Raw genomic sequence first — 19,809 nt, forward strand, 5'->3', positions numbered from 1 at the left:
AAATAGAAAGAAATTGATAAAAATCAATTCAGCAAAGCAAGATCAAATATGGGCTCTCGGTTTAGCTATGCTTGTTTTAAAGTGAAGTCCCACTATTTTGTCACCTCTTGTAACTGAATATCTTCCCGTAATTGTTCAACGTCTTTCACATTAGGTGAATAGTTTGAAATTGCTTGTTTGGTAGTGTTTAGTTCATCAACCAAAGCCTCGGATAGTGCACTGCAAAACCAAGACAAGAAAACGAACATAACAAATATCATAAAAGAAAAAGGTGGAACTACAGTGAGTATTCGTAACTTTCAAGCTGAAAGGGCCCATTGAAGTTACTCTGAACTGTCAAAGCGGGTTAGTAAAGTTAGTGGCAAAAATTCACGAACATAAGAATGGGTACTGCCTTGACATTTTGTTTGCAATTAATACAACTGCGCCAATTAAGCACCAAAATCAATTTATAATATGCAAGACAGTATGAGCAAGTAGACGTTGTTATGATAAAAAAAGATTTTTCAAATCCATTTGGATTAATGAACACAATTCATGCCATGACATAGACAAAAACATTTTGAATTGACTAAAATTTTAGGTAAGCTTTCACTGTATCTTACTTGAACTGTTCCAAGCGCTGAAGTCCTACTTTGTTTTGATCACAGTGCTCACCCAGAAGACTTTCAATTGCTTTCACCCTTACTTCCATATCTGTCATTTTCATGTCAATTTCTGAGAAAAAAAAAACAAAAAATGTCAAAAATTACACAACAGAAGAATTTAATCTGTAAATGTTACGGCTTAAAATATATGCAAGAAAAAAAACAGTAATGTCTCATATACCTTGGGTAAGTTCATTACAATTTACACTTGTTAACAACGTATTAAGTTTCCCTGCTTCCTGTTTGAGATTTTCAAAATGAGACTCTAAAGGTTTTTCTGTCTTGAGTTGCTAAATATTAAATAGTTCAAGTCATAGGTTGGGTCATTAGCATTAAAACAACCACTACGCTAAACGTGGTATAAAACAAATGAATCAATCACTCAAAGCACAAACTTCTTAAATAGTATGCACACAAGATAACCTTCAACCAACATAGTTCTATCTTTACCTTTTATTTCCTGAAATATAAAAATGAACATCAGCACGTACCTCCAAGTGATTAATTCTTTGATTGATATGTTCATGCTCGAGCAAAACTGATCCAAGTGCATTTAAGTGACGTTGGAGCTCCCTTACGGCTTTGCTTAAGGCCTCGTAATCAGTGCTGAACTAAAATTATAAAATAAACATTTTAAAAAATCTCTGAGAAAGCATACCGTGTTATTGTCACATAGTTTTTGACATAAAACTAACAGAATTGTAAAGACAATCGGCGGCTTCAAGAGCTGAAAGTGTATCTTGACAAATTTGAACAGTCTGGTCGTAATCCACTGATGCTTTATTTGTAAGGTTGCTAATATTTCCTCCAATGTCGGAAAATTGGGGACCTATTAATTAAAGTACAGTATAATATCTGTAGTGCCGGCAATAAAAATAGTGAATTAATTGCATATAGCACCCTCCGTTTAAACAACTAACCCAAAACAGATTGCAATTCCATCTTAAGTTCATTCAGTGTGTCAACAAGGGACTTGTATTCTGGCAATTTCATGCACTTTTTCTGCAAAATTCAACACATATATTGCAGATTATTTATATAGTAATAATCAGGAAGGTTGTCATGCAAAAACTGAATTTTAAAATAATATACTTGAAAGTATTTTTTAAACCATTGGAGAAGAGACTTATTTTCCATAATAATAGTTCAAGCAAAAAACTGTATATCAGTCCTCCACGATAGGTGATCTGCTTTTTGAACTACTCACGCGAGTTGTTTCCAGTTCATATTTTAGAGGATTTTTCTTTGGTTCATCTCCATCAACATTCATATCATGAATGAAACTGACAAGGTTTTCATACGATTCGAGCCACTTCAGCACAAGGGAAATCGCCAAACATGTTCTGTTCATATGCTCCTCTTTTGCCGTCACTACACCCGAAAATGCAGCTTCCCATTTCTCCAAGAGTTCCTGAAAATGTTGGTATATACTGAGCACAAAGTTAATTCACTGCACGAATGCACCTTCGCCATTGAATATTTTAAAGTAAGAACCATCAACTTTGCCATGTGTGGTAAAACCTGTGGTACCTCTATGTCATTTGGATCGCAGTTTAACAACTGGTGAACGAGGTAGTCAGCTTGTACCAGAATGCAGTCGGATTCTATTAAAGCATTTGCAATTTCTTCACGTAACAGCTGCGACAGGCAAAAGAAGGTGGTAAAAAACAGAATTTTTTAATGCGATGCTTACTGGTAATGAATTACGTCAAAAAGCAATTTCAAGAAGAATCATTTAGTGATGCTGTCAATCTTACCCCTTCTTCTTCCTGTTTGAGAAGAAGTGCATCCGTTTGCAATGATTCAATTTTTGCAAAAAGTTCCACTCGCTCCTTAATATCGTTTAGATTGTCGGTGCATTTCATAACATTTGATACAAACTAGAAAACAAAACAGTTGAAGAGTAACGTGCAAATATCAATGTTTAACGGCATGCAGAGCAATATAGGAAGTATAGTGTTTGAATTAGGGTAAAAATACACACGTTGTTCCAGTATTCTTCAGAAGCAGCTTGCTTTTCTGACACTCCCACTATTTTTTCGATCGCTAACAATCTCGTGAGTTCCTTCTCAAACATTTCTTGCAGTTGATCATGATTAACCCAAACAGGAAGAGGAATTAAATGGGAAGACGCCTTTCGATTCAACTTTCTAGCATCTTCCTTCGGACGGATGTTAGCCAACTACAAAAAATAAAAACGACAATCTGAAAATATTAATTAAAGTGTGCTATTATCGTCGCAGAAGTTATTTAAATACCAATTTAAATCGTATTGGAGGTATGATACATTCTTGAAAGTAGCTTACATAGCTGCATTCATCCTCGGTGACCTCTTTTATTATGCTTTGACATTCTTCTGTTTTATCTTCAACGTCAGTCAACTGGCTGTCAAGTTGAGTGCTTAGTTCGTTAAATTTCTCAAGCAGAGAACGTCGACTACACAGCTCAAGTAACGACTTATCCAAGTCTAAAACAAAGCACAATATACAATGAATGTTAAAGATGGCAATCGACAACACTCAAGGATCAGGTTGCAAATGTAATGCAGGAGCAAAATAAAACCGATTGCTTTAAGTTAAGTTTAAGATAATATTTAAGATAACACAATTTAAGATAATAAAATTCACCTTCTGATAATGATGCGAATTTACTTATAACATCAGTTTTTTCCAATAAGAAATCATTCTCTTTGCACATTTCAGAAATGAGCGACAACAATGGAGTTATTTTTTCTTCTTTTATTTTCAATTTTTCTGCTTTTGATTGAAGTTGCTGAAAAATAAACATGGATATTTCAATAGGTTTCTGGAACAGTTAAAACATCGATATGATTTGATGCATCTGCGGGACAAAAATATGTTGTCGGCAAAAATTTGGTTATTATAACATTGATAAAGTTCGATACCACTTAAACAACGATATTCATTCACAAATGTACAAAATGTTAGAATAACACAGTAAATAATCCTAAAATACCTTTATTGTTTCAATTGCCTTCAGGACTTCTTCTTTCATCATAGTATTAGGTACAATTTTCTCTTTACAACATGGAGAACTTGCTTTTATCCAATCTCGCAGTTCATCACATAATTTGCTAACTTTGTGGATCGCTTTCAGTAATTCGATAGCCTTTGCCTTGTGAGGTTCTATATAACATGACACTCAGTAACATAAGTTACACTTTTAATAGCAAAGTTAGGTCAAAAGTTGCTATAAATGTTCTTGCCTTGGTTTTTCATTGAGGTAAGAAGTGACTGCAGGAAATCAGGGTTGTTCTCAAGGAAGCTTTCAGAAATGTTTTCTTCCAATATAAGTTTTTCAGCAATTTTGCTCATTTCGTTAGCATTGGGGCTCAAATTCTTCTGCAAGAACAATTTTTTATAACCATAACGTTAGTTTTATATGTATAAACGGCCCTCAAAATGGCTGAAAAATCAGAAAAGGCGATTTTAGTTCATACTGAAAACTCACTGCCTTCTCTTTGTCGTTTTCATTATTTTCACCCTCCAACATACAGTCACAAAGATTTGTTATTGTATGTTCATTTTTCTTGAGCTCAGTAAGTGTTGTAGACAGGGTTTGCAGCTGCGTAATGATTCATGTACAATTAGGCCATTTTTAAAGGTTCGGTAAGCCATTGTAAACATGCATTGCTTAACTGTTTAAAATGCAGAATTATTTATATATATAAAGCATTGAAATGAAACAAAATAATGAACCCATAATGTGACACCAACAAATCTGTTCCTCACTTACGGTGTCTCGAATTTGCTGTACGTCAACCTTGGCAATCCTCTGAACATTTAGTATCTCAACAAGCTTTGAAGACACCTTGTCAAGATGAGAAGCAAGTTGTTCCAATGCATCTGTTAACCGCACAAGCATAAAATGTGTCAGTAGAATTAGCAGTAAAATTTTTATACATATCAGTAATATTTTATGATTAATTAGCAATTCAACACAAAACTTTTCCCTACACCATATAAGCACCTGCACTGTTTTTAGTGTCATGTTGAAGAAGTGCATTGGGTGACGATTTCGAAATATCTTCAACCAAGGCCAAAATCTTCTGTTCCTCCTTTGTACAAGGAAACATGTTTTGTTAAGAATTGACTAAACTTCACTAAAATTTCAAATTCTTTTACAAGTTTGTTACGCATGTTTTTCTTGTAGATTGGATGGTAGAATAAGATCAACATCGCTTAGTATCTTTAGAACTAAGGTCCAGCTTTTAAATTTTGATTTACCGGTAGTTAAACAATTATTGTAATTAATTATACTGATAAGTGAAATTTATTTTAAGCCTAGAAAAGTTGTTTTCACATATCAATGATTTATATTTCATTATTACAAGCATAATTTAATGATCCAACAAAGCACTACAGTTTCCTTGAGCAAAAAATATTTGATTGCTCATTAAATGTATTTGCAATTGATTAATTATTATAATAAATTAAGTTGTGTTCATTGGTGTTTGTCAAATGTGAAAGCTATTGCTTTTCTAGAGAACTAGAACTATCTAATAATTACAAACATTTAGGTATGTTAAGTTTAAATTAAATACTAAGCTAGTACTACCGTATTACTTAAAGCAGTTAATATTTATGCAACTAAACAATTAATTAAGGCAAAGTAGTAACTTGAAATATACAAATTTGAGAGGTGGGTGTTGTAAACAAAACAAGCCATTCGTGAGACAGCTACAAATTCAGACAGACAGTCGTGCATATACAAATTTTGTCATCATTGTATAATATAGAAGGTACTATACTAACCTAACCTCTTCTACAGATTTGACAGTTTGCCATCTTATAGTATAGATAAAATCAACTGTTATATGATAAGTGTGAACCTATACAATTAAAAGTGCTATGGTTCAAATAAAGCATTTACAAACGCTCTAAGCCTAAACAGGTCTAGGTTAGAAAATAACATGCAGGTTTGTACAAACCTTATCCTCCTTCTGATTTGGTAAATGAGGATAAACAGAGCAGTCATGTAACTGAACAAAAATGTACACATAGAAACTTTTCTTTCAAACAACAATTTCTGCTGTCAAAATCGTGCGAATATTTTCAGGTATATATTGTAAAATTTTGCCTTGAATTAAGTAAATTTTCTATATGCCCTTCTTGCCTCTACACTTACAAGATGTAGAAACAAAGTATCATAAAACAATTGTACCCAAAAGTTTTATTTCGACGTAAAAATTATAAAGCATGAGCAAAAAAGTGTTATGCAAAGTGCATTCTATGAAGCGACCGTATTAATTTAAGTACCTACACCAATATGCACCAGGAAAATTATTGCCTGCAAAAGGTATGAAACAGTTTAGTATTTACAGCTAGGCAATGGGTTGTAGTCACATTAACATAGTGTGATGAACAGTGCTGTTTGGAACAATATGGACAATATAAGGTAGCACAAGACTCTTTTTGCAAATTAATTGTAAAAAAGCACACTTAGAGATATGCTGTATATGAGCCAGACATTACAATACAGCTGGGAACGGCAGCTAAAACAATATATACAAGATTAATGAGCGCAAAATGCTAAATACTGATTAAGCACGTACATAAAACTTGGTTACTGTAGTAATTAATGATTTAAGCTGATTAATTCTTCTTAATCATTTGTGTGCAAAAAAGCCAATCTCAATTGCAGATGACACTCGTGGCATGACAAAGGAACTTGTACAAAAGTCATCACAGAATTTCAATGGAGTTGGAACTTAATACTTTGGCAAACTTTTTATCAAGGAATCTATTCCATCAAAACTACCCCTTCTTGAGCCAGATTGGCTTCCAACTGGACTCTCCGCTAGAATAATAAAAAAAAAACTTTAAAACTGAACTTTACCACTAAAGTACAGATATAAAATTACAAGAAAGATAATAAAGCAGGTTGCTAAAATAAAATACCACGTGAACTGGCAAGAGAGCTTGTCAAGGAGGAATAGAGAGATGAGGCTTGCACAACAACACCACCAGACATTTTTATGTTTCTGTCCAAACGTGGCAAAGCCTCCAAAAATCTCAGGCCAGAAACTGGCTCAACAACAGCCTTTTCAAGAGCCTCGGGATAAGTCATCTGTGGAGTTGAAGGCTTTAAAGTTAGTTTGTAATCAGGCAGCAAAAATTTTCACAAAGTCAACTATTTTTCATACGATTCACGGCAAAATTGTTTTTAAGTTGAAAAACCGTTACATGTCAAGCTCATACCACAATGTGTCGAGTATGAAATAATGAATGTTACTATTAAAGTATTTATAGATAAATTTTAAATTCTTTATGAAATACAATAATTTAAAGAAAACAATAATATTTTTTAAACATTATCCTCATGAAAATTTTCAAAAATTTTCAGAATAATTATACTTTTCTAAAATTAGTGATAGCTTTATGTTAGGTAGCATAGGCTATGATATACCAAAGAATTACCAACAAATTGGTTTTTAAGTCAACAATGGATTTGGAATATCTCTGAATGTCTTGCAAGCGATCTGCTATTTTTTTGTCAACCCATTCATTGCTTAAAGCTTTTTCAATTGTCATTCTTCCACCGTCTACTGGATTTACCAAACCACCTGCAAAGAATTAGGTCGTGATATAAGTTGCTGACAATGGATTAGTTACAGGATTACAAAAAGGTGGGTGTTGGACTGTTGGTGTTAAACCTGAACCAAAACTATGTTAACTAAAAAGCACTCTCTGCTAAAATAGTTCACTGCTTTACAAAGCAACAGTATGTCAGAAATTATCCATGGTTTTACCCGCTGATATGTTTCCGATTTGATCAATTATACTAAACAATGACTTGGATTTATATTTTGTCCTTTTGTTGTACTTATTAACAAAAGCAGTTAATAATTATTCTAATGTATGTATTGTTACCTAGGCCTAACTCAACAACAAGTTTCTGTTACTTAACAGGAATTAAGATTCTAATCCACTTTTCCCCCAAATCTCAACGCGAGCTACGTGGCCTAATTGTGGAAAAATACAGTAATGTACAGGTATAGAAACTTTTGTATACGTTCAATACAGTTATTCAATGCAGTTCATAATTGTTTATCGCATCGTTTTTTGTGACCTATAAGCAAGAATGGCTTATATTCAAGACAATATGCCACGGTAGGCTAGTGCTCATTTGCTACAGATAATTTTATAGATAAGAGAGGTGCTAAAAATGTTCTATTTTTCAAATATTTTCAATAACAGGTATATAGTTTCCCCGTTTAAAAATAATCCAATCCTTGCAATTTACCATACTCGCCTTGAGCAATCAAAATGTGTACAACAAACTTTACACAATCTCTGTGCTTCTCTTCACAAACCCCTGTGCTTTTTTCCTTTTTGTTTTTCAGACATGGGTAAGTAGACATGGCATGGAACAACATTTTTTTATTGCAGTATGCCTTCCCCCGTCAGTAGTTTTATCAGCAACAAAATTTAATCAGTTCTGTCTAATATCGTAGTCAAGCTAAATGCAAAATACCATGAATAAAATTAATTCTCACCAGTGGCATATTGAAATTCCAGCAGCCGAGATCCACTTTCATAATAGCAAGTTCCTTTCTTGATTGCTTCACCAAGTGACAAGAGGCGATTTGTGCGACTATCAGGAAAGCCTTTGAATGCCTTTTCCGCCATACTAAGCCTTTGTGCCACTCTGCGATCAAGTAGACCCAAAGCAATTGCCTCATTAGTGGTACAGCGTGCAGCATTTTTTCCCTTTGGATTAATTATGCCGCCAGTGGCAATCTGAAATAAGTTATTAATAGTGGACTTCATGCAGTTTGTGAAGTAAAATCACATGCAAGTAGCAGCAAAAATTGCATATTCTGTGAACAATTGTTACAGTGCTAAGATCTGTAGCACGGTGCTGAAGAATGTGAATCAAACGCACTGTCATCATCTGACAACAGACCGCAATATTTTGTTCGGTTTTGCTGCCTGACACATATCGGTATTTACAAGAATATTTATGTGGTAATTTCCATTTACCTGGGCTTCAAGTAATCTTTGAGCAGACGTCCTATCAATCAGCCTTTTCTGTTCTGCTTCTTTGATTGTCAAATATTCACCATTTTTAACATCGTACACGCCTGCGATTGGCCCGTACTGTCCGGTAGACATCAGAAGGAGCTTCGCTGACAAATGCTCAGTCGATAATTTACCCTGTGGTACAAATAAACATGATGTCTATGCAGTTGTTAATTGAAATGCAACAAATTGTCTGATACATACTCCAGTGGTGCAACGATTGAGGGAAATACATTTACATTCATATGCAAATACTTACAAATTAAAGTTAAAAGAATTAAGAATGAATTTTTTTGAAAAACATTCTGATCCAACAGAAGTTACAGAAAAAACATACCTGTTTGAATAGATTTTGTGTAGCAGAGCCATTGGCACTATCATACGAAGGGCTGATAGTATTTGAAGGGATTACTTCTTCACTTGATTGACTGTCATGACGCTCCTTGTGTATCTCACTTTCCTCGGTCCATTCGCCCTCTTGTTCCGTCAATTGTTTTGCTGTGGCTTTGTCAAGCAGACCTGGAGCATTTGGTTGGTTTAAAACACATCGATGTAGCATGCTGCTCAGTAATTGCTACTTCCTTGTTAGCAACACGTTGGTAACATTGCTATATTTAAACTCTGGAAACGCTTCACAAATAAGTTAGTTTTCTTATAATACCGAAAAGGAAGCAAACACACATTTATCATTCTGTAATCGAAAATACCTTTGCGATATGCATCTTGAATAGACAACTCTAGACCAGATTCTGGATCAATTATCACAACCTTTCGTGACCTCTGAGTTTTACGCTTCTTTTTGTGCTTTGCACTGCCTGAAGAGTGTCTCGACTTCTTTTTATCTCTGAGTGGCAGGTATATCAACCCAGTGTTTGGATCAGCAATGCAGCGTGACAGTAACTCCAAATAAGTAAGGTTCTCGTTCGTGTTTGGATCAAAGAAGCCCTGAAAATAGAAAGATAGTGCATGAACAAACATGGTCTATGAAATGCGTATCAACAAAATTAAAAGTTTATTGATGATGACAAAGGCTGGCGATGTAGAGCATAATCAAATACTTACTTTTGTGTCATCTGATGGATCCGTCAAGATGCCAAACATTTTTTTATTAATTATATTACGTTCAAAAGCTACAGAGAGAGGTACTCTGTGCGAGGAATTTGGGTCAATCAAGCCTCCTGTGGCAATTTGGGCTTCAAGCAATCTGATGCCACGTGACTGAGTAACATAACCCTTTTCCATGGCCTTTACAAAAGAAAAACTTCTTAATGTTTATGTAATAGGATTTCTAACACATATCAAGTACACCTACTACCATGGAATACTATCAAAGACTCCAGTATTAATCATTAGTTTAGGTATGATTGCCATGCAGGTATCAACAGACTGACACTAAATTACCTGAAACAAAGACAGTGTTGCCTTGCTTAATGGATCTCTGTATCCTGTTACAGCTTTCAAAGCACGTTCGAGAGCATCACTTTGTGTTCGATCAAGTAAGTGGTGTTTCATTGCATCAGCTATGTGGAAATGTTGTCCACTGCGTGGTTCAATAATACTACCATTTGCTGCTTGTGCTTCAAGAAGTTCAAGGCCTACAAATTATATTAAAAAGTTTTAATAGTAAAAAATATCACATTTTAAGTCACACTGGAGTTACATCGCAGTTACGTCAAACTCATTAGAAGCAGTCAAGAGGTCACAGACAATCAAAATTGATTTAAAATTCAACGAATTTTAAATATAACCAAACATTTTTACCTGTGCCACGTTTAATTATGCCTTGCTGGATACTCTCCAAAATGGACAACTTCAGACCAGTGGATTCGACGATGATACCAGCAATAGGATGCTCTCCCACCAAATACTGTTTGATAGATTTTGCCACCTCTTCTTCACTGATTCTGTTTTCTTCCAAAGCCACTACAGTTTCCTCTGTAACTATCTTAGCTTCGAGCAGTTGCTGAAGGGAGGTGTATCTAAAAATAAAAGCAGATGTTCAGCAAATGTAGGCACAACAACAAACCTTTGTAGTTATTAGCAAAGTATGCGATTACTGGTCCAGTGATACGAAGAAAAGATTAACCCAGCTCGTGAACAAGTAAAGTATTTTGATGAAAAATACTTTCAAAACTTTTGTACCTATTTAATGTTGTCGAAAATCGAATTTCACGACGATTCTTTACAATTCTGCCGGAAGCATCAACTTCTGTCACTTCCTTTGAAGGTTGTGAAGTCTAACAATGTAATATCCTCATTAACGATGCTCATGACTTTAATCAGTTTAAAATTTATTCTCAACGTCAGTGAGCGCAACTATGTACCATGCAACTAGAAATATACATTTCTTCTAAATATGTTGCCAAAACTTAGGTTCTCACATTGCACGAAGTAACAGAAAACAACTATTTTATCAACTTACCTCAGTGGTGCATGGAATGAGATACATGCCAGTATTTGCATCCAGTTTACATTCTTCCATGAGTTCTGAATAAGATTTCTTGACATTGGTAAATGGATGAGTGAATGTTTTGGAGTCGGCAGCATTTTTAATCATCTCCTCACTAACTATGTTGTGACTAATGGCAACATCGGTTGGCAAACGTATCATGTTCTGTAAAAATTTAAAATGAAATATCATACACTGGTACAGTCTGACATACATGAAATACCTGGGCTTAGCATTAGTTGACTGTGAAAAACAAAATCTTACCTTGGAATCAATTATTCCTCCAGTTGCAATTTGGCAATCTATAGCTCGCAGTACTTGTGTGAAAGTAAGAAATTCATTTTTCATGAAGTCTTGAAGGCTCGATTTCACACTTTGACCAGATTGTAAACGCCTGTGATAGAAATAATTACTGAAAAATCTTTCCAGCAATACTTGAGAAAATTTTACTGTAATCTAAGACAATTGAATAAACTATATGATAATTAATTGAAACAATATTTGCTGATGGGCATAAATCTGTCCTAAACCAAATCATTTTTTATTATATTCTTACCCATGTACAACTTGTTCAGCACGTTGCAAGTCTTTCATTTGGTTCCTTTTCAATAAGCCGGACATGTAAGCATCAAGAACTTGCATCCTGTCACCAGTTTTGGGATTTATGATGGATCCGATATATGCCTTAAAACAAAAATCTATGTTAAAACCAGTGAACTGAAAAATCAACTTAATAATAATTTACATAAGTTACTCAATAATTTTCAAACATGAGGAGCGTGATTGCAAAAAATGTCAACCTTTATCACATCAGTAATTTATACATTTATTCGTCAATCCAAAAATTGAAAGTGGCAGATTCATTTACTAACCTGGGCTTCTAAATATTCCATTGCAAGTGCAGGACTAATCAGGCCCCTAATTGAAGCTTCCAGGAATGACAGGGTTTCCCCGGTTCTTGGTCTTGATATGCCGGCAATGCATGTAGTGCCACGCAAATACTTTTGTATATTTTTTTGCAATTCCAGTTTATCCATCTGCCCTTGCTCTATCATGACTGCAACCTCTTCAGTTACGATGTGATATTTGACAAGAATTTCCAAAGTCACTTCAGTTTGATAAACAGTAGAAAACCTGTAAAATTCAATTATGGAATATATACTTCCTGCGTTGTTATTTTCGTTTCACGCTGATCGTAGTAGATATGACAGCGACGAAGAAATAAGTCAACTGGTAGCAATACTTATATGGTGAAACTCTTACCATATATGCACTTAACTGCAGATATTTAGCTACATTATACATGAATGTACTAGTAAACAAACAAAATTTTTACTACTGACTTAATGTTCTCTCTTTTCATTGGACCACTTTGAGCACTGCTTTTTTCCTTTTTCTTTGATTTAGTTTTTGTTTTTTCTGGTTTTGTTTTTGACTCCTCCTGTTTTGACAAACACAATTTGTAAAAAATTGTTGATTCAATCATAATCACTCAAATTAACAATTAAACTAATGTTTAGTCAAACTAAGACCCGGATCAAACAACATCACTTTATTGAATTGGAACATAGTACTTTTAACACAGTTTGTGTTCAGAATTGTGTCACTAATTACCTTCGTTCTGGACTTTGATTTATCTTTTGATGAGTGTTTGCGTTTGGATTTGGGCTTCATTATCAAAAACCTTAAGTTTGATGTTCCTTTGATTTCACAACTGAACAGACAAAAACACAATGAGTAAAGTGGTTGAAAAACAAGAAAGTGGAACCCTGGAAGACCAACCGTTCACGGGACTGGTGTCAAATGGCCGTGTTAGTTAAACAGAATGCTATACATTGCAACAGAATAAAAGATATTCTGGATTACGTATAAGTGGTTGTGATACCAGGGTGGTCACGTTATCATGCTACCAGGGTTGGTAGTTAACAATGGTTGTAATGTACGCATCTAGCAGCAGTAAAAGCATTTTGGACTAAACGATATGTCGTGCTATGATTTTCCTTAAATTACGTAAACATACTTTTCCATAAGTTCAAGATATGAAAGATTCTTCTGTGTATTGGGGTCAAAGAAGCCTTTTGTATCATCTGATGGATCTTCCAGTATGGCATTCATTCTTTCATCGAATAGACCACGCTTGTAAGCAACGGATATTGGGACCTATGATAAGCAAAATGACAAATCTTCATCACAAAAAATTGACAGCCTTCCTTAAACACAGCTAGAAATCAACATAACTGAATATAAGTGAAAATGTTCTTGTAATTTCTTTCAATATAATTTTACTCACGCGATGGTGAGCTCTAGGATCAATCAACCCTCCTGTTGCAATTTGCGCCTCCAACAACCTTATGCCTCTTGACTCCACAACAATGCCTTTGCGCATGGCTTCAAACAATGAGTAAACTTTTTTGCTTCCGGGGACAGTGTAGCCCTTGACTGCACGTTCCGCCCTTTCAAGAGTGTCAACTTGGCTTCTTTCAATGAGACCTTTATTATAACAAATGTATGTTTAAAATTTGATTCCGTATCAATTTCAACATTAATAAACTTGAGTAGATGCAACAATTTTGCTGAATAAACAAAAAATACAAAAAACACATGTATAGTTTGTGCATCTTTTAATTTTCTACTCATAAACACTACCTTTCTCAAAAGCAGTTTTGACAGACATCTTTAGACCAGTGTTGGGGTCTATTATGTTACCAGTTGCAGCTTGTGCCTCGAGAAGTTCAATAGCTGTACCACGTCTCAGAATACTCCTGTTAACTGCCTCCACAATAGAAAGGATATCTCCTAAAAGTAAGTGGAAAAACATGTAAATTGAAAAAAACTTCACAACTGCATGATATTATTCAATAATGTGTGAAGGAAAACTGAAATAAAAACGGCCAAATTTCTGTTCTAGAGAACATGGCTATGTGGTTCAATACTTACCACTATCTTCCAATACCACTCCACATATTGGTTCTTCACCGCCAAATAAGTATTGCTTCAGTTGGCCTTGTAGGTCAGATTCTGTGAGCACTCCCGATTCAAGATCTTTCACTTGTTGCTCTGTCACTAAGCCGGCTTCATAAATGTCTTTTAGTTTAGCTTCATGATGGAAGGCGGTGTTAAATCTACATTAAACAAGCTGCTATATTACCCGCCGTGGTTAAAATCTTCTAGATAATTTAATACAAGTCATTGTTTTAAGTCTTACGTTATGTCAACTTGACTACGTTTCTGAATAAGATCCATTCTGTCCAATCTTTTTAATAGCTTGTTGGCTACATCATAAGAAAGGTCCATTTCAAGGAAAAGAAGTTTGGTTTCTGGATCAACTTTGCACTTTTGAACCAAATCCAAGTAGGTCAGGTTTTTCTACAATAAACATACGGTTGTACAAAGTAGTTCAAACTGGATATCTTCCATCATTTGCTTGATTTATTGTTCTGCATAAATGTTCTAATTGCTACAAAACACGCAACCAAACGCAACCAAATATGTCAAATTGCATATTTATTAACTTCAAATATACCAATACCACAATGCCCGCAATCAATTGTATGAATAGTTAATGTTAATTTACAGTAAAATAAGAAACAGGATATAGTTTGGCACTCTTAAGGTTAACTTTATATTTTTCGACACGAGCTTTCGCTAGTATAAGCTTGCTTCTGCAGGTGTACTGTGGAAATGTCCTAAAGTTGTTAATTTACAGTATCTCCAGTATATAAAAAACTAACTATTCAACCTGAGTATTGGGGTCAAAGAAGCCTTTTGTATCGTCTGATGGATCTTCCAGTATAGCATTCATTCTTTCATCGAACAGACCACGTTTGTAAGCAACTGATATCGGTACACGATGGTAAGCTCTTGGATCAATCAAGCCCCCGGTAGCAATCTGAGCTTCTAGAAGCCTGTTAAACAGAGCATTTTTCAATAACTGTCTCAATTGGTTTTGGAAATATCAGTTAATCAAAAAGTGACAGAAAAAGCAACGTGATCATGATCCATTCAGACACGATGGGTTTGTAATTTTGTCAGCAAAGATACCTTATGCCATGGCTTTCAACAATATATCCCTTCTTCATGCATTCATAAAGTGACAAGATTTTATGGGTAACAGGATCTTCAAAGCCAGTTACAGCCCTTTCAGCGCGTTCCAAAGCATCTCTATATTTCATATCGATTATTCCACGCCGTACAGCTTCAGCAACGCTCATGTGCTCAGCTGTTTTGGGATCAATCACATTCCCGGTGGCAGCCTGAGCTTCAAGCAAAACCAATCTAAAATAATATAAATGTGTCTGACTGCTTATACAATATTATGTTTCCTCAGTCAGTAGAGTCCTGATACTGACACACATTTTAGCTAAGGTAGGTAAAATTCATTTTAACATTTTATCACATATCCCGAAATGGGCAATGGTTTCACCAACATACCATTTTAATGTGTATTTCTCGAATACAATATTTATGTTATAATCTTAATAAAACACGTCACACAAAGTCCTCTGATCAAGCAGCACTTGCTTTAAAACTATGTGTGTTAAATCTTTTGAGAAAAGAAGTTGAAAGAGTATTGTAATTTTCCATAATTTCCAAGATTTCCATGACATTTTAAATTTTATTGTGTCAACATTTTGTGCAATTTACATGTCAATGAAATGATATAATGATTAAAATTAATGTCAATAAAAATCTAGATTAGAATGATTGTAGTGCGTTTAGTCAAGTTTTAAAATCTCGGTTAATAACTGAGCTAAGCTTGGAAGTTTCCCATAATCAAAATTTCATCAAAATGCCGAAAAATTATAAATTTTAACCATAATATTTAACACGACTACACATACCCAGTCCCGTGCTTAATAAGACCATGCTTTATGGCATCATTTATTGAAAGTTTAAGGTTTCCAGCTTTTTCAATAGTAAGTCCAGCAATGGGCTCTGTTCCTGTCAAGAATGTTTTAATCTCTTCCTCTACCTAAGTATACAACAATTGATACTCAAAACAACTTGAAACTATTGAAAATATGAAATGAGTAAATTGTAATTGGTTTGAAAAGTCATTTTTGTCACAACTAAACACTTTTTTCAGAAATAAGCCAATCAATTACAAATGCACACAAAATTTTACCTTATCTTCATGTAGAATGCCAAGTTCAAGCTGCTCCGCCATTTCATCAGAAACAATTCCAGCATTATGAAGGTCATGTGCACTCGTTTGTTTTTCCAAATATGTATAGAATTTAATATCATGCAAGTTACGTCTTTTCTTGGTGGTAGTAGTAGTTGTAGTTATTGTTGTTTTTGTTGAGCCATCCTCCTATAATAGGAAGATTTATGCTGATAACGACTATAACAGACCTATAGCTTAAACTTATCAAATACAGGTAAAAGTGTCAACAATATAAACGTAAACTGGCAGATTTTCTTAATAATTTCTGGTCCTGTGAGAACTTTGCATAGAACTGTTCTGAGTAAACTGACTGCACTACACTTCGCATATTTTCTTTATCGCTAAGGAATGTTTTAAACTAATGGACAAGTTACTGCTGCTGCTGTAACACAACAAAGACCTGTTAAAGATATCTGCTAGTATGCTACTGTAGTATGGTATGTGTGAATACTACAGATGCTGTTCTTGAACTAAAATAGACCTGTATCTGATCTTGTACCTGATGACATAGATCTATTTCAGCTCACGAAAAATAGGAAATATGCAAACTAAAGAACAGAACTAAATGTTGATTAGGCCTAGACATCAATTATAGCCAGCCATCTCTCCACAATCCTTGGCTTGCATACTATTTGTTGATAATTTGCTTCCGTTATTTTTAGAAACGCAACAGGGTGTGTTTGATAATAAGTTAACTTCCGTCATTCCATAGTTGCATGCTACAGAAACATCAGCCCATTTTCATTACGCATTCCAGACAAACATGCACCAACCAACCACTCGCTTTGCATTTTTAACAGAACAGAGAGACTGTAAATTCACGGCATCATTAGAAGCGCATACCATACAGGCATACATACAGTAACCACACATGTGCTAATTCTACTGCATCAGTGTTTTCAACAGGTTAATTTCATGGTTATAGATTAATTAGAACTGTTATGTTAAAGTAGACAACAAGTCTGCAGCATCATTAAACAGTTCTTTTGCAAGATATTAAAAAAATTCTGGAAAAAATCAGTTTATAAAAATCTCTTACATCTCTCATTGAGCGAGATGTAATTTAACTTAAGTATGACTTCTATAATAAGTTTTTAACAATTTTTCTGAAAGAAAAATTAGTTTTCTATGGTTTGTTACTTAAAGTTTGAGCTATAAGTTACAATTATCTTTTCATTTCTATTTTTTCAGCGACTTTAGCGACTGGATTATGGGTAGTACGAAAAAAGATAGTTAAAAAAATGTTAGATTTATTCAAGAGTTGAATTTTTTAATTTGATCTGAGAAAACTCTTAAAAATTTGATACTGCAATTGCTTGTTAGTAAGGATGTGCCAAAAGAAAGATTTCTGCATGAACTCGAATATCATAAAGATCAACATGAACAAATCCTAAATTTATTCGTATCAGTATCAAGCCATAAAATTTCATTCAAAACTTGCCAAATCTTGCTTGTAACATGACACAATCGCTAAGAATTGTTTGGTTTAAAGAAAACAAAATTTACTTTCATGAATAATACCATTTCCGTAAAGATTTGAAAAGCAAGATCCTTAAGTAAATAACCTTCAGTAAGAAATGTTGACTCTAATTTAGCTTAGTCAGGAAAACATATCATCATTTCTTACCAAAGTCAATCAACTTATAAATAATATTGTGTTCACGCACGCCATTGTTTCTATTCGTGTTTACCGAAATCATACACTCAATTGATATTTGGCGAATCTATTTGGGTTTGGGTTTAGCATCGGCCCGTTCCCACTCGCAAGATTTAAAAACATTAAAAACTCAACTGATAAGCCCCAAACCAAACCATCACATTTTAAAAAGAAATGTAAAAGCATGTAAGTTGATATTTCAACTAGTTCTTTGATATTACCATCGAAAAAAATTTTTGAACTTTAATTGCAGCAAAATCATTAAAGTATAATTTGAACCGAGAGGCATAGAACCTTGTGGGTTTGTCACAAACACGCTCCAATAATATTCTATTCACAGCACAGAATTCTCCAGGATATTACAATGCTCACGATGCACACACATGTTCATTAAAATTATTTGAGAACACTAAAAAATTAGAAATTGATTAAGTGAGCGCAATTCTCCGTGCTAAGCTATTCAACTGTTCGCCTGTGTAGGAAGCTCCTTGCAAGAACAACATGCCACACTTATAAGAATACTAGGTACACATATTAAGAAAAGCAACTTCATTTTTTGTGCACTACAAAACGAATTAGGCTAACTAGCTAATTCTCCATTGCAAGGCGGTTGTAAAAAGATAATGGAAGAACTTTAAAATCCATCCGACCAGATGCATATCACCTGATGGTGGAGAGAAATGCTGGCATACAATTGAAAGAGGGTTACTAGGTGACCTAAGTTAAAGATATACAGTACATACAAATAGGCAAATCGTGATTTAGGCTTAGAAATTAGGTAAATCATAAGGTTTAAAACTAAAGAATGTGATGCATACAGCTAACATGAACATGCAAGGCAAGCTTAAACAGTCGTTATAATTCACCAAGGGTTCTCACATCTACGTCAATCCACGTTAAAAACTGTTTTAGTAATTAAACCTTTTTACTTTGAATATTTCAAAAAAAAATATTTTGGCAGTTACAAATATTATACTGTATTACAGATGATTCTGACAATGAAATCATCGCACAATGAGAATGAGAACCCCTGAGGCAATAAATAAAACATGAATAATTATGCATGAGAGTGTATGACATAAAAGTTGAGTAAAACATGCAAGATAAGCAACACTCTGATAAGCAAGAAAATGAACAATCTGTGTGCATATTGCATTGTAATAATGTTTGTCATTTACCACACATTAGTAAAGCAATATAAAATCACTGTGATTTGTTTTTTTTGAAATAATTTACCACAAAAGAACCATAAACCAAACTCACCTCAAATGACTCACTACATCATAAAATCCATGCTGCAAGATGGTCTCAATCATTGCACATAGGTCCGTTTTCGCCGAAATTTAATTACAACAGTCAAGCGGGCATACCTCACAAAATGGGGTTAGTCATGATTGCAACTGGCATACCACCACATAGCTTTCAGCAAGCACAAACAACTTTCCGCACCGTTATTAATTAATCAATTGGTGTGGTGAGAGAGAAGGAAACTTTGTACTTTGCTACCTATTTGCACGTCGCCTACTTGACTTGAAATTTAACGATTTCCTAATCCTACAAGCATCTATTTTATTAAGTACTAAATAGACTATGCACACTAGTATGGCCAAGTTAAAATTGCATGTAAGAATTTCAGTAACCTATCAAAGTTAAATTTCATTTTATCTTAACAACTTACCTCTCGTTGTTTTGCAATCTGGTAATCCACTTTGTATTTCTCAATCTTTTCTGATATAAGATTCTTCAGCTTGTCATACCGTTTAGTGACGGTTATGACCTAAACATTGTAACTGTCACTTCATATCAAGAAAAACTACTTCGTATGTTTTGAGCAAAAATGAAAG

At 34.3% G+C, this 19,809-nt stretch overlaps 1 protein-coding gene across 7 annotated transcripts in view; it reads right to left on the reverse strand.

Annotated features, from left to right (window-relative positions):
• The window catches only part of LOC143448987 (microtubule-actin cross-linking factor 1-like), a 56,494-nt gene that overhangs the window by 6,298 nt on the left and 30,387 nt on the right, over positions 1-19,809 (reverse strand). For 6 of the 7 annotated variants that reach the window (XM_076948984.1, XM_076948982.1, XM_076948983.1 and 3 more), the window contains 18 exons: positions 19,644-19,742; positions 4,638-4,725; positions 4,404-4,513; positions 4,119-4,232; positions 3,874-4,009; positions 3,624-3,793; positions 3,275-3,419; positions 2,954-3,114; positions 2,632-2,829; positions 2,405-2,527; positions 2,178-2,285; positions 1,855-2,058; positions 1,568-1,649; positions 1,343-1,476; positions 1,139-1,258; positions 829-937; positions 606-717; positions 105-219 (listed from right to left, as the gene is read on the reverse strand). In XM_076948984.1, the coding sequence (XP_076805099.1) occupies positions 105-219; positions 606-717; positions 829-937; positions 1,139-1,258; positions 1,343-1,476; positions 1,568-1,649; positions 1,855-2,058; positions 2,178-2,285; positions 2,405-2,527; positions 2,632-2,829; positions 2,954-3,114; positions 3,275-3,419; positions 3,624-3,793; positions 3,874-4,009; positions 4,119-4,232; positions 4,404-4,513; positions 4,638-4,725; positions 19,644-19,742 (2,328 nt within the window). Of the gene's footprint in view, positions 1-104; positions 220-605; positions 718-828; positions 938-1,138; positions 1,259-1,342; positions 1,477-1,567; positions 1,650-1,854; positions 2,059-2,177; positions 2,286-2,404; positions 2,528-2,631; positions 2,830-2,953; positions 3,115-3,274; positions 3,420-3,623; positions 3,794-3,873; positions 4,010-4,118; positions 4,233-4,403; positions 4,514-4,637; positions 4,726-5,825; positions 6,468-6,568; positions 6,738-7,087; positions 7,234-8,166; positions 8,411-8,653; positions 8,828-9,029; positions 9,212-9,399; positions 9,638-9,754; positions 9,938-10,093; positions 10,288-10,453; positions 10,672-10,834; positions 10,930-11,114; positions 11,307-11,405; positions 11,536-11,697; positions 11,826-12,013; positions 12,276-12,484; positions 12,583-12,755; positions 12,856-13,161; positions 13,302-13,431; positions 13,632-13,787; positions 13,938-14,078; positions 14,264-14,346; positions 14,508-14,880; positions 15,047-15,182; positions 15,417-15,982; positions 16,114-16,266; positions 16,456-19,643; positions 19,743-19,809 lie in introns of those variants that run through there. The other variant, XM_076948989.1, reaches the window with a different exon arrangement.

Source organism: Clavelina lepadiformis, chromosome 3 (genome assembly GCF_947623445.1).
Source record: "Clavelina lepadiformis chromosome 3, kaClaLepa1.1, whole genome shotgun sequence".
NCBI classification, from domain to species: Eukaryota; Metazoa; Chordata; class Ascidiacea; order Aplousobranchia; family Clavelinidae; genus Clavelina; species Clavelina lepadiformis.